At 39.5% G+C, this 14,514-nt stretch overlaps 1 protein-coding gene across 2 annotated transcripts in view; it reads left to right on the forward strand.

The window, feature by feature from the left end:
- RB1CC1 (RB1 inducible coiled-coil 1) overlaps positions 1-14,061 on the forward strand; it is a 77,756-nt gene extending 63,695 nt beyond the window's left edge. Inside the window, exons 16-24 of one of the 2 annotated variants that reach the window (XM_029069590.2) lie at positions 5,217-5,382; positions 6,091-6,199; positions 6,312-6,552; positions 7,143-7,197; positions 8,514-8,561; positions 11,420-11,478; positions 11,864-11,991; positions 12,646-12,716; positions 13,054-14,061. In XM_029069590.2, the coding sequence (XP_028925423.1) occupies positions 5,217-5,382; positions 6,091-6,199; positions 6,312-6,552; positions 7,143-7,197; positions 8,514-8,561; positions 11,420-11,478; positions 11,864-11,991; positions 12,646-12,716; positions 13,054-13,131 (955 nt within the window). In that variant the 3' untranslated portion in view covers positions 13,132-14,061. Of the gene's footprint in view, positions 1-5,216; positions 5,383-6,090; positions 6,200-6,311; positions 6,553-7,142; positions 7,198-8,513; positions 8,562-11,419; positions 11,479-11,863; positions 12,001-12,645; positions 12,717-13,053 lie in introns of both variants that reach the window. The other variant, XM_029069589.2, reaches the window with a different exon arrangement.
- Positions 14,062-14,514: the final 453 nt, after the last annotated feature.

Below are 14,514 nucleotides of genomic sequence, written 5' to 3' on the forward strand. Positions count from 1 at the left end.
AAGTGAAATATAGTAAAGATAACTTAAAATTCCTTGTTGAATATAATTGAAGTGACTGGCTTGAAATTGCAAAGTTTTGAAATGTTTCTCTTGGAACCGTGATGAAGCCTTTGAATTTCATCTTACGAGCATTTTTGTATAAATGATTCTCTTGAATATCAGAATATCTTTCAACAGTGGGTGATGGCTTCCATTCTTTTTTCTCGTTCTGTTTGGAAGAGTGTGTAATATTTTTGAGTATTTCCATTAAAGTTGTATTTGTTTAAACTGGGCAGAGAGCCAGTGAAGCAGTTTTACTGTTTATGTTTGTGACTGATGCAGTCAATAGTTTTGTAGGTGGGTACCCTATTGAGTACAGTATATCAGAGTTATCCAAAGGCTATCACTGCACTGGATCATTGCACCCTAGTCTTATTTCTACAGATAACTGCCAGCTGAATAAGGAAGTAATACATATATCATTTTATACATTAAGTTTATACATTAAGTTCATTGTTTTGCTAAATTAACAAAGGTACTCAAACATATGAATCGGTCATACTATTAATTTTGGCTCTGCCTACCATAACAGGTGCTTAAAGACCCTTGAAAATTCAAACAGGCTGTAAGTGCCAGTGGCACCATTTAAATTACTGTTCTCTTAAATCTTAATGTTAGTTTAAATGCCCTTAATTCAAAGGAATTAAACTAATACAGCAGCGTTATTTGAATCCAAAAACCTTTAAACAGAAATTTTAAATAGCATTTCTTACTGGCCGCTGTTTGCAGAGAGCTGGCACTGGCCCTGAAGGAGCTTACAATCTAATCCATGCTGAGAGGATGTGGATATTGTGGCCAAATGATTGCCTCATTATGCACCGGAATAAGCCCTTCATAATAATAATTTTGGTAGTTGTTAAGCACTTACTATGTGCCACTGCTGTGACATCCTCAAAGCCCCTGTCTCTATCCTCCTGTCAGTGCTGCCTGCCAGCATTCAATAAGGCTTTTTTGCCCAATTGTCTATAATTGTAACGGAGATTATAAACTTGAATAGTAGTGCTCTGTCCATTGACTATTTGGCATGGCTGGAGCACAGATTGCATGCTCTTGCTGAGCTTCAAGAAAAACTTATTTATCTCAAAATCAGCAGTACAAAGGTGAAGACTTCTGTTCTGAGCTCCCTCTCTCCTTCTCCTTGCCGCCTCAGAACCCCTCTGTGCTTCATAAGGGAATCATGGTCCAAAAGCCCAGTGGGAGGGTGAAAGGGAGGACTGTGGGTGGGTGGTCTCTAGGCTTAGTCTCTCAGCTGTGGCCATTGCAGAGAAGCCCCATCCCCTCTGAGCAGGTGAAGACCGATGAGACCTTTGCTGTGGGGTTCACTAGTGGGTAGTCTAGCCGTTTCAGAAATTCCAGGCCCGGGGGCTACTGGGAATGCTAAAAGGTAGAAAAAGGGAGGGAGAGAAAAAGGATGTGGATGGGAAAGACAAAGGTGGAACCAGGGAAGACTGATAGGTAAAGTAGGAAAAGGGCAAAAAGCAGGCAAGACCAACAGAGCCCAGTATACCAATTACAAGTCAGCTAAGGGTGAACCTCCTCTAGACCCTCGTTGGTCTGATGGGTCAACCTGGACCCTTTCATTTGGTCAAATGATCCATTCACAGTGGGAAGGAAAGTCCTTCCAGATTATCCACCCTTTTGTCATGACTCAACTACGAGAGGTAGTGATTGCAGTTAGGAACCATGGTAATCTCATCAGCAGGCCTGGAGAGTAGAGGCAGATGAAGGAAGGTAGTGGATGAATAATGAGATGTCCAGTTCACCTTTCCATATGGGGTAGGGTTTGGAGGGTGGAGTGTATATAAGAAAAGAACAAGAATGTGTTCTTGGTCAAGATGTGATTTGGGAACATACACCCAGCACCACTGACTAAAATTCTGCTGCCTTGACTCCTTCATATGCCACCTGGAGAACCAACATTTTGGTGAAACAGCCAGGAGAACTGAAGAGAAAGTGATGGCTACACTGTAAAAGGTTTGCACAGATGGGACAGACTAGGAAAAAATCCGAAGACGGACAGGGAATATGAGGCAACTAGAGACACGGAGGAGTCCTGGGACAGATACAGGGGCAAATAGAAATCCAGAGAAGAGGTAGGCATTTAATACCTATTGAGGTGTTGGAAGCCATGAGGAGCAGCTGCAGGGAGAGATGAGGAGAGAATTACAGAAGAGAAAGAAAGAAAGGGGGCAAAAAAGAAGGAATATAAAGTATGGTATTTGTTAATCTGGGCAAGAATGAATATGCCCATAAATCGGGCCCCATAGGTACTAGCTGGTGAAATTGCATATGTGCTATAACTTTGTTTCTGTGGGGGATCAGGGGTAAATATCTTTGTTCACTTTAGATTTACCTCTGCTTCTACTAGGTAGTTCTCTAAAGAATTCAATAAATTGTACAATGTGTTTTGTACTTTTTGTTTTACTGAATTGAAACAGGCTGACCAGTAATAATAGTTTAGAAAGTCCATTGTTCCCACGTTAACAGAGGAAGCAGATTTATCCAGATGCTTCATTTCTCGAAGACAAAATCAACCATTTGTTTTCATGGAGGAGCTGCTAAATGTAGAATACAGTACTGAATGCTTGAGAGAGTGCAAAAGAAAGAAACCACACATTTCTTGCCCTCAAAGACCTTAAAATCTGTAGGGGAGATCACAGACAAAACTGATTTACTCATATTGGGAGCAAGAAGAAAAAGAATAAAATCAGGCTGAATATATCAGGAAGAAGAGAATACATAGTTGAATATTTATGAGAGATATAAATATTTAAGGACGAAGGCTTGTCCTTGGGTAGGTGCAATTTGCGTGGTGGGGATTAATGAAGGAAGGCTTCTTGGAGAGGTGGGCTTTTTTTTTTTTTAAGGGAGGTTTGACAGTGGGGAGAGCAGGTAATTCTGACACCAGTTTATGATGAAAATCTCATAGATGCCCATTCCACAGAATTCATTTGGTAATGACCTCCCAGCCTTGCTCATCTAAGTCTCTGATCTGACAGTTTCCAATCAGTGTCTAAAAGGCAACACAAAATGACTTTTTGACCTATTAATCCTTTGGAATACGTACCCTCCTAGGACTCATCCCTCTAAAATCCCTCCCCTTTGCCCCTGCATTCAGAATGAAAAGTTTCCCCGTATGTTGAGTTAATGAATCAATCCATGGTGTTTATTGAACACTTTCTATATGCAGAGCACTGTACTAAGCACTTGGGAGAGTACAATACAACAGAATTAGCGGACACTCTCCCTGCCCATAACGAGCTGACAGTCAAGAGCCTATTTCTTTATCAGGTTGAAAGGCATACATTTTAAAAAGGAGATAAGTTATTGCTGGCCAGCTTCAGCACTTCCAAAATACTGACAAAAAGCCGGATTCTCTCCAACACACTAAGTGTTGGAAAATGTTAATGCACCCGATATAGACTTTGGAGCTCGTTGCAGTGGTAGGATGCCAGGCGAGAATAGATTAAAAAGGCCAGGCCAACCTGAAAGCTCCTTTGACTAGTGGGAATTGCAACCTCAGTAGTAAGTAGATCTTCTACCCATGGGTGACAGTGGCCCTCTGAAATGAAACCTGGGCCACTAGGGTGAGGTGCTGCCCAAGTCCAGTAGGTTCAACTTTGTGCCATCCTAGCCGAGCTCCATATTGTTGGGGCCCCAGGGCCAGGTTTCTCCAGTCAGACAAGCAGTCAATCAGGCATAATTATCATGTACTTATTGGGTGCAGAGCACTTTACTAAGCACTTGGGAGAATACAGTACAACAGAGTTGGGGGACACATTCCGTCCTCACCAGGAGCTTACCTTTCGGGAAAAAGTGTTAACCTGCTGATTAACTTGTACTTCTGGGGGATGTGAATTGTCTAATATCTGATTTTTAAGCTGTAAATGATTTGAAATGATTTTCATTTATTTTAAAATAAACTTTTTAAATTAAAAAATAACTCTGAGAGTTTCAAAAACCTTTATTGTGTGCACCTAAACTTTTCCTTCCGTGTGCAAAGCAGGCACCTATTCAAAATCTTTGTCATAGGCCTTCATTCTTTATCAGTTATTTATATATTATTGGCATTATCTAGACTGTGAGCTTATTATGAGCAGGGAACGTGTTTACTAGCTCTCTTGTACTTTCTCCACTGCTTAGTACAGTGCTCTGCACATGGAAAGCGCTTGATAAATACCATTGATAATCTAGAACAGGTTTTTGGTAGGCATTAGCCTTTCAAGAAATCTATATGATATTCAAAAACTATAATTGAAATCCCTCTGGGAATTTTCATAGGAGCAAAGCTGAATCATTAGATTAGGTAAACTATTCTGTTATTTTTCTACTTAAAATGAAGCAGAATTTGGTGAACGGTTGCTAATAAATGAAGCCCTTTCCATAGTATGCCTGTGTATTCCTGATCAAACCAAAGTAGAAGTATTCAGCAATTGCAAGACCAGCTCAATTTTTCATTTGGGACACTTGTTTTATTTAGGTCAGGGTCATTATACTAGTAGCTCTCCAGTATGGTCACAGATTAGGTTTAGAATTTGGGAGGGAAATATCTAAATGAAATAGAGAACACTTTACATTGAAACTGAGGAAATATAGTAGTGGCTGCTACGGGTTTTTAGGTGTATGTGAACTGTTGGCAAAAATTAAAGGAGAGGGTTCCAGATTATCACAGAATGTGGCAATCGACTGTTTTTTTTTTGTGGTATTTAAGTGCTTACTGTATGCCAGGCACTGTACTAAACACTGGCGTAAATATGAGATGCGCTCAGGTAAATATAAGGTTGGACACAGTCCCTCTCCCATATGGGACTCGTAGTCTACATTGGAGGGAGGAGGGTTTCATCCCCATTTTACAGATGAAGTAACCGAAGCACAGGGAAGTTAAGTGACTTGCCCAAGATCCCACAGCAGACAAATGATGGAGCCAGAGTTAGAACATAGGCCCTCTGATTCCCAGGTCTGTGTACTTTCCACTAGGCCACACTGCTTCTTTTCTGTTTCCACCAGGATGAAGCTGTAGGTATCCGCTTCATCCTATCTGTCCTTCCTTCCCTTCAAGTCTTTGCTTTTCTATGTACTTTCAAAGCCAGAAAAAGATTGGTCAACGTATGGGGGTCCTTTTGAGCTTCATTTCCGTAACTGAACATTTTTAATTTGGATTATATTTACTTTTCAAGTCTTCCCATTGAGTCAACTAGTGAAGAGTCATCCAGTTTAGTTGCTGAACTTCAAGAAAAACTTCAGGAAGAAAAGGCCAAGTTTTTGGAACAACTTGAAGAACAAGAAAAAAGAAAGAATGAAGAAATGCAAAATGTCCGAACGTCTCTGATTGCAGAACAACAGGCAAGTCATTTTCTGCTTTTTCATTTAAAATGGCAGGCTGTCATCAGGTTTGGATAACTGGGTTCTTCAGCACTTTACCAACCAGAAGGCTGTAGTAACTGGCATTTCTGATATCTCTTGGGGAGGAAGCCTCCACCAGGAGAAGGAATTTATGAAGGTCAGGGTATGTTCGAGGCCTCCCTAGTAGGAGGCTGATGACAACAACTGCTAGGGGCAGAATCCCAGGATTCAGCTATTCGGTGAACGCGCTCTGTTCCGATAACAAGAACACCCAGGCTTCTCTAAGGGCGTTATTACTAATAATAGAGTCCTCATTAGCCCTGTGTTTGACCGTGTGAAGCCCCTTGCTGGGAGTGGTTTCTGGGGAGAACCCTCATGACTGTGAACTATCCCATCCACCCATTCGCCTACCGCACTGGATAATTCAGCTTTTACTGAGTTCTGTTTGAATTTTGTCACTGCCCTTTCGGGGTATAGTAGTGGCACCTGTAATATGAATGACCACCACTCTATACCAAGAGACCAACTTCAATCCTCAAACCCTCAGAAGAGGTTGAGAACTTAGAGACAGTTAGAGGGTGAACTCAAAATACTCAGTATAAAGGTAAGTATCAGAAGACCCACCCTCTCCCTTCCCTCCTGCACCCGCTAGTTTCTACATGCATGTTTGTGTCGTCATATTTAAATAATTATTCTTTCTCATCCTAGACCAATTTTAACACTGTTTTGACAAGAGAAAAACTGAAGAAAGAAAACATAATAAATGACCTCACTGACAAACTGAAAAACACAATGCAGCAACAGGAGCGGGATAAAGGTTAGCCGTGTTAAATCTGTGATAGGGATATGATCGGGTCACTTCTGGGTTGGGTTTAAATCCACGTATGACTTCTAGCCCATTAAAGTATGTTTCCGTACTGATGATTTAGATTTGATTGAAACACTTTCAGAAGATCGGGCCCGTTTGCTTGAAGAGAAGAAAAAGCTGGAAGGAGAAGTCAGTAAACTTCGTAGTAGCAGTTTTGTTCCTTCAGCGTATTTTGCCTCAGATCCAGAGCCCTGTGGAGCTTGTGCCCCTGAACTCCTCCCTGATACAGAAAGATCAGCTTTCGAGATCGAGGAAGAAGGGCACGTGGATTCGGCTATGGAAACCAGCACGATGGCAGTCCAGTAGGTGGCTTTCTGGGTTGTCCCAGGTTCATAAACTATGTTTCAGCCACAACCTGGGAGTCAGAAATTGCACTGTAGCCAGTAGTGACCCTCTGTCAATCAGTGGCATTGAGTGCTTTCCGTGTGCACGACACTGTTCTGAACACTTGGGAGAATACTGCGCAACCGAGTTGGTAGATATTTTGCTTGCCCACAAGGAGCGAATAGTCTAGAAGGGGAGACACATTAAAATACATTATGAGTATGTAAATAAGTGCTGGGATGGAGGGTGGGGTGAATATCAAGTGCTGAAAGGGTACTGTTCAAATGCATTGGCAATGCCGAAGGGAGAGGGAGTAGGTGAAATGAAGACTTAATCACGGAAGGCCTCTTGGAGGTGGGGAAAGAGATGGTCTGTTGTATATAAAGGGGGAGGGAGGTCCAGGCCAGTGGGAGGACGTGGTCAAGGGGTGAGTGGCGAGAGAGATGAGATCGAGGTAGAGTGAGGAGGTTGGCATCAGAGGAGCGATGTGTGTGGGCTGAGATGTAGGAAATCAGCGAGGTAAGTAGGAGGGAGGGAGTTTCATTTTAAATCTTTCTTTTTCTTTTAGTGAAAATGTCCATATGCTGTCTGAGGAGAAACAGCGGATAATGTTGTTAGAAAAAGTAAGTGGGCTCTTATCTGGGCTTCTAAAACTTCTTATGTTCAGTTTCTGGCAAAAACTAAACCTCTTGGACATCACTTTCATAGGAAATAATTTAAAATTCATTCGTGGGCATCCCTTCGTAGGAAAATAATTTAAAATTCATTCATAGGCATCCTTCTTCAATCTTTTATCTTTACAGTTGGTAAGAGGTATAGATGATGGTACCTCTCAGCCCTTTATATTCAAGGGTAGATCCAAGTAAACATTGCCTTTGTCCATCCAGTCTGGGTGGTGTCTCAGCACATGCGCAGTTGGTGAAGACCACCCTAGAACAAGGAAATTGGTAGCTGCCATCCTCACTACAAATATGTGCTAAAGGGTAGTCCTAGAAGCAGAATAGTGTGGTGAATTTGAGTGGGACAGTATGAGCCATTTTATTCTGAAGAAGAAACTTGGGGATTTTACTGTCAGCGACCACTTCCGACAGTTGACAACTTCAGTGTTATCCTGCGATAGTGTTCCTCATTCCAGGATGGTGCCTGCCTCCATAGGGACCATGAATTTTAGAATTTAGGATTTTTTTTTTCCCCAGAGAAAACCAGCAATACCTTTTTCCCGAGTCCCATGTGAGCACTGAAAGGGTACAGACATTCCTGGGATCAAGAATTCCCATCAGTCCTAACATATTGCAGGTATTGTGGAAAAAAACTTCCTAGTGCCAGGAATTTTAATGTGATTGACCTAAAATCGGGGATAGAGAATCTTTGTCACCATACAAGATGAGGATATGAAGAATGAAGATTCCTTTATTCCAGCCCTGAACCTGAGCAAAAGAGTCCTGCCACCATATAGTTCTGATTTTAAGGAAATTAAGTTTTCATGGTCCCATAGTTCCTACCTTATAATGCTATCCCAGGGTATCTGCAAACATTTGTTCTGCAAAACAGTTGTGCATTAAGATGAGCAGTCAAGTGCTAGCTTTGCATTCAATCATGAAGTTTTTGCCCATAGAGTAAATGTTTTTAGAGTCAGGTGTTTGAATCGGAGATGAACATTTGATGGCTCAAGAATCAAATAAAATGACATGTGATTTCTTTGGGATGTTGCTCTGTTTCAAAGCCAACTTATTCAGAAGAATTTAAAAACTGATTCACAGAGGAAATTGCCACAAGAAATGACATTGGGGTTTCCAATTCCACTTTAAATCAAGCCAAAGAGAAATAAAACTTCTAAGATGGCTTTTTTCATGTCAATACAACCCTCCTTGCAAAAAGTGTAGTCAAGATTTGTTGTAAAAATGTACTGTGGAGAGTTAACTGGATTTTTGTTTTTCAGACATTGCAACTGAAAGAAGAGGAAAACAAGCGGTTAAATCAAAGACTAGTATGTATTAATCTGTGGTAATCATTAAGCGCTTACTGTGTTTAGAGCACCACACTAAAACCCTTGGGAGAGTATAATACAACACACAGCAGACATTTTCCCTACCATAACCAGTTTTCATTCTAGAGGGGGTGACAGACATTAATAAGAATAAAGTACTAGAAAATCAGTAGAAAAAATGGGTCATTCTAAACAAGTTCTTGGCATTAAAATCAATTCAAAATAAGCTGCATGTATCAGCAGTAAAATTTATTAAAAAGAAAATTTGTCTTTGCCTTCAGTCTCTTCAGATTTATTCATGCCTATTTTAAAATTTTATGAATTCTTGAATCATAGTTTTTTTTATACATTTTCACCAGGCTGTTCGTTCATTGAAAGGACTGTGTGAAAATTGACATTTTAAAATTTACAATATTTTTCACTGATGTGGCTTTAAGAATTACTTTTTTCATGTTTGCCTTCTAACCAGACTTCAGAATACAAGTCAGAACAAAGAATTGGCTGGATGTTTGTTCTGAAAATATGTAATTTACATCACTCACAAAGTAGTTTAGGGGGGCTTAACAGAAATTGCTCATTCTTAGTAGAATCATCAAATAATCTTGGCCATAATATTTTCACCCCAAAATGCCTTAGCTGATACTTAAATTACCGAACACCCAGCACCTGTCTATATCACACCTGTGATTCAGTCACTGAGGCTTTGAAAGATTTAATTTCCCTTTGCTCATTTTCTTTAAGATAGCAATGTTTCCTGTGGGGGGAAAAATAGGTGGCTACTGATTAGTTAATTCATTCTTCACCGGCAACTTGTGGATTGTTCTTGGGTTAATTACAGCAGATGCTATGATTAGGAATTCTTTTAACCGTTCCTCTAACCTCCAAATAAGTCATTAAATATTTTCTGAGCTCCCTATGATTTGGAGGGCAGTACCAATCTCTGTAGTTGGGAAAGTGATCGGTAATTAAAGAACATAGAGAACACAGGCCCTCTCCAAACATAGTTTATGGTCCATGTAAGCCAGCCAGTCTGCTCAGTATGCACAAAATGATATCATATATACACAAACACACACGCACATTAGGGACCTGCCTAATGAGAGACTCTGCTTTTGTCGTACCTGGGGCTTAGGACATTTTATTTCTGAACTACCCAGCTCTTCTACGTCCCGCAGCCGGCCCACCGCTCTCATTTTGTACCTGTTGTTGATATAAATGTTTTCAAATGGTAGCTTAGTGTGGCCTGGAAGACTTTTTTTTCCTCTCTCACTTTTAAATACTACCAGGAGTTTGCTCAGCGGTCGTAGTGTGTTGCCCTTTCTAGTCAGGGGTTAAATTGACTATTAGACAACCTGAGCCTGCTTGTTTAGCTCCTTAATCCGTATTAGAGATTTGTCCTGTCATTTGCATTGAAGAATAGCCGTATATGTCAGTGCCAACTTGTCCAGGAACTGTGTATGATATCATTAGCATGTCTAGTTCTCCTAGACACCTGTTTAGTAGGTCGAAGGGCATCATTCCTGCAGACACTTCTGAGTTTTGAGATCTGGATGACACCCTTTTATGGACTTCTCTGCTGTGGTACACGGTTGTTGATGTGGTTTGTAATCCCTTGTTTCGAAGTGCATCATTTGACAGAAGACTGACGAAGGCAGGACAAGTATGAAATTGAAAAATACAAAACCACATTTTTCCTTCCAGATCCATAAACCCTTTAAGGAAAACTATTTAGAAAAAAGTCACATAGCTGGTTTTCTCTCCAATGTTTAATTGAAAGCTCCTTGTTTTTTTTCTCCCAGACAGGCAAAAGGAGGCTCATTTTCTTTGTTCATATCTCTAATAGTATGCTATTTGTGATTACTTAAATCTTACTGGTATTAGAAGGTATGAAATTAAGGAGCTGCTTCTGTATTTTGAATTTGGGATTGATAGCCAGTTAGCTTTTACGTGGATGCAGGATTTGTGGCTTCCATTTTTAGATAATTACATTTTTTGATTTTGAGATAGAAACTAATCTATTTCTTTAAGCACATCCTTCTTACGAGTGGCCATTCTCTGAAGTAATACATTTACCAAAGGGTAATTGAAAAGTTTTGGTTCATTAAAAACTTGGAACGGCAGCTTAGTTGGCAACAAAAAACGTTTTTAAACGAAGTTTGTATACCCTTGTACATTTGTGCGTGAAAGAAAAACGTTAGGACACGATATAGCAGTAAACTGTGCACTGTATATGAAGTAAATGCGGTGACTCTTATAGTTTGCTGATATAGAAGACCCCAGAGACATTCTCCTTCCCAACTGTGGAAAACCGCAACCAGCTAGTACATCATGTGGGCTGATGGGCCCGACAGGATCTGTTGAGAAGGTGAGAGAGTGTGGATGTCTCAGCACAACCCACCACCTCTCCTAAAAAGACCAACTCGAGCACATATTTTGGATGACATTTGGTTACTCAAGCCATGAATCCCATGCAAGTAGGCAGCCCAGAAAATAGGTCACCAGTAACTCAAGAGCCAGTAGTGCCATTTGTCAGTCCTATTTATAATGTTGTAGTCTCCCATATATGGAATAGGGACTTGAAAATGATGTCTTGCCCCTGAACTTATCCCACAACGAAGAGTCATCAGATAATCAAGGTCGGAGAGCGTGACTTTTGGACTCCGAAATGGAAAACTCCCTTTCCCAAAGAAAATCTAGTGCATCATGCAAATGCAAGTGGCACTAACCTTGTTTTCCAAATATGTATCACACTTAGTAATATCTCAGAGCAGGGGCATGTGGGTATTTAAATGGGTGGTTGGTGAAGCCTTCATTTTGTATGCTTTTTAATAATTTATAATGTTCATTTTATTTTTCAGATGTCACAAAGCATGTCTTCAGTATCTGCAAGGCATTCTGAAAAAATAGCTATTAGAGAGTAAGGATTTCCATGCTCATTATTACGTAACTGTGTTTGTTCTCAGAGATGAAATATTGATTCAAGAAATTGTGACAGAACAGTATTTTTATTCTGCTTCCACAAGGCCTAATAATATCACTATGGAACCCATGCATTTTTTTAAACCATTTTAATTGTTTTGTGTGATTTTGAGAAAAATCAGTGTGAAATATTGTTTCTTAAAGGAAAATGGTCATTTTAATCACTTAGAGTAATTCAGTGGTGGTCTAATAATGACTAGCTATCAATTTAGAAATAAAAAGAAAGGTTTTACAGCCAGCACCCCATATATTAAGTTTTATGAGGTGGTAGTCACTATTGAAGGCAGTAAAAAGATTTTGTGGTGTTTTGTTTTTTTTTCCAGTTTTCAGGTTGGAGATTTAGTTCTTATTATCTTGGATGAACGCCACGACAATTATGTATTATTCACTGTCAGCCCAACCCTATATTTCCTGCATTCAGAGTCTCTTGCTGCATTGGATCTGAAACCAGGTGAGTGTGGTAAGTGTCGCTTTTAATATTTTTTAAAGTCTCTTTGTCATCTGATCGTCATATGGAAACTACTCCAACTCTCCCTGATCATTTCAGATACTCCAGGCATATGCAGTACATGATGAGGGTACGGTAGTATCTGAGTATCCGCCACCTCTTAGGTCTTGGAGGTGTTCAGCTCTGTGCTGGCAGCTGCGTCCTTTCTCTCTACCAGCCTTCTCACAATGCTGGCTATTGTCTTACCGGGGCACTGGGCGAGAGTGTGGATGGCTCAGCACAAACCGTCAGCACAAATGCAGAAACAAAAGTGTGAGTTGGACCGTATGTCTCTGTGACATACCTCTCTCCTTCCAGCCACTGGTATCTGAGCAGTACTCACCCTGAATGCGAGGGACCAGAAAAAATGTACTACTCTATTCTTGTAGCCACGGGCTGCAAATGAATACGAAATTCTCTCTGTGACACTAATGCACACAATCTCACCGTCAGTAGCATTGTCTTCAAATCGAAGAACACGAACACTTGTCCTTCTACAGTTGAGGCCTTTGCATTTCAATCTTTTATAAGCCTAAAAATGGATTTTATGAACATAATATGCAAATGAATATTAGAAGAATGTACTCATAAAACAAAATTTATGCTCTGACTCATCAGCCTCAGGTTCATCTAGAAGACCCTGGGTACTCGGAAAAGTTATGGAGAAGGAATATTGTCAAGCCAAAAAGGTAAAACCAAACCCAGAGGTAAATGATGTTTTGTTTTCAGAATCTGAAAAGAGGAGTTAGCAGTTTTCTTCAGAGATACCATTAATGGTGATCAGAAGGGGATTTCCATCGGGTCTGGAGGCATGCTCTCTTCTTGCCTCCTTTCCCAATGGAGAGCTTTATATATACAGAGTAGAGTTATTGAAAGTAGAATATATTTGGGAATATTGTGATGGGCCTATTAGAATGAAGGGTGTGTCTCATTTTTAATAGCACTAGGTAGTAGTTCGGGCCGGCATATATCATTTGAATGATTTCACTTCAAATTATTCCTGTTGTTTTTTGTTTTGTATTTTAGGCACAAAACAGATTTAAAGTTCCGTTGGGTACCAAATTTTACAGAGTGAAAGCCGTGCCATGGAACAAGAAAGTATAACCTACACAGGAAACTCGATTCATTCTGTCACATTTCTCTGGCTTGTCCTACAGAGCTCATTCGTCACTCCAAAAATAGCAGACCATCTTTTTATACAGAAGTCAACGTGACAATATGCTTCACTGATGTGCTACATTTCCCTAACAGGTCACATTTTAGAAACAAGAAATCCATCACAATCCTAGGCTCAATTCCAATTTTTTTACCCAGATGACTCTAGAAATGCGGACCAAATTAGTTCATTTTCTCAAAGGGCATACCCTGGTGCATCGTGGCTTATTATTGGCCATATTAATTGCCTGTTAAATATACATTAGCTCGAACTTAGATGTTAAATGTTAGTTACCATTATTACCAGCATTTGTCCTTTTGTGAAATCATTATCAAAGTATGTGCACTCTTTAACACATTCTTTATAATATGTATAAATACATCAGAACTATTTAAAGAGGAGTGTCATTGCATGCAGATAATCATATAATTTTCTTCAATATGAGTTTGCCTCTGTAGATAACTACTACAACTGGTTTCATTACTTGGGAAAAAAAGCCCTTTGATGTTTTGAGGAGGGGGAAAAAAAACCAGGAACCCTTGAATTCGATTGGCAGATTTTTTTTTTTTTAAAACATCAGCCCCAGATAATCTGCAGTCTTCAAAAGCACTTTCGACAGATTGATCCTATAGATTCTGAAGGGAAGACTCTGTGTCATTTATAGTTTTAATGAAGCACTTGAACCTTCCCAACAACACAGAAGTCTTGTATTAATCTATTTAGAAAAATCATATTGATAAAATTGTAATTCATGGTTGAGTTTCAGGAAAAAAAAAAACCTCATTGTACATTAACCATTCAAAAGTCATTTAAGTAACAAATTATTGTATTGTAAAAGACATGTAGAATTTTAAACAATAAAGATTTGAACCTGTAAATGTGTGTGCCTTTTAAAGAAAAGGGTAAATTTTTGATAACTATAAGTAAATGCTGGAGGATGTGAAAAGATTCTTCTGTACCATTAAGTGGGGAGAGCAGCATCCTCATTACAAAAATAGTGTTCTTGAATTGTATAACTGGGTAAATCCGTTTTTAGCAATAAATTGATGTTTATTGTGCAAACCATATTTGCTCAGACAAGCTACAGATAAGCAAAGGTGTTTAAATGCGTTACTCAGGTTAGGAAGAAAGAGTATTTAAGTTTTGTCACTACAAAACAATGATGAAATGATTCATTTGCATAAAATATTAGCTTTCTTTATGAAGATGAAATAGTTGAATGTTGTTTGGTAAACATGTATACCTAAAAAAACACAAAGCAAAATGGAGTGAATGCCAGTGTAAAGACAACCAGGTTTTGACAGCATATTCATTAATAAATGAATAAATGT

The sequence above is a fragment of the Ornithorhynchus anatinus genome, chromosome 7 (assembly GCF_004115215.2).
Source record: "Ornithorhynchus anatinus isolate Pmale09 chromosome 7, mOrnAna1.pri.v4, whole genome shotgun sequence".
NCBI classification, from domain to species: domain Eukaryota; kingdom Metazoa; phylum Chordata; class Mammalia; order Monotremata; family Ornithorhynchidae; genus Ornithorhynchus; species Ornithorhynchus anatinus.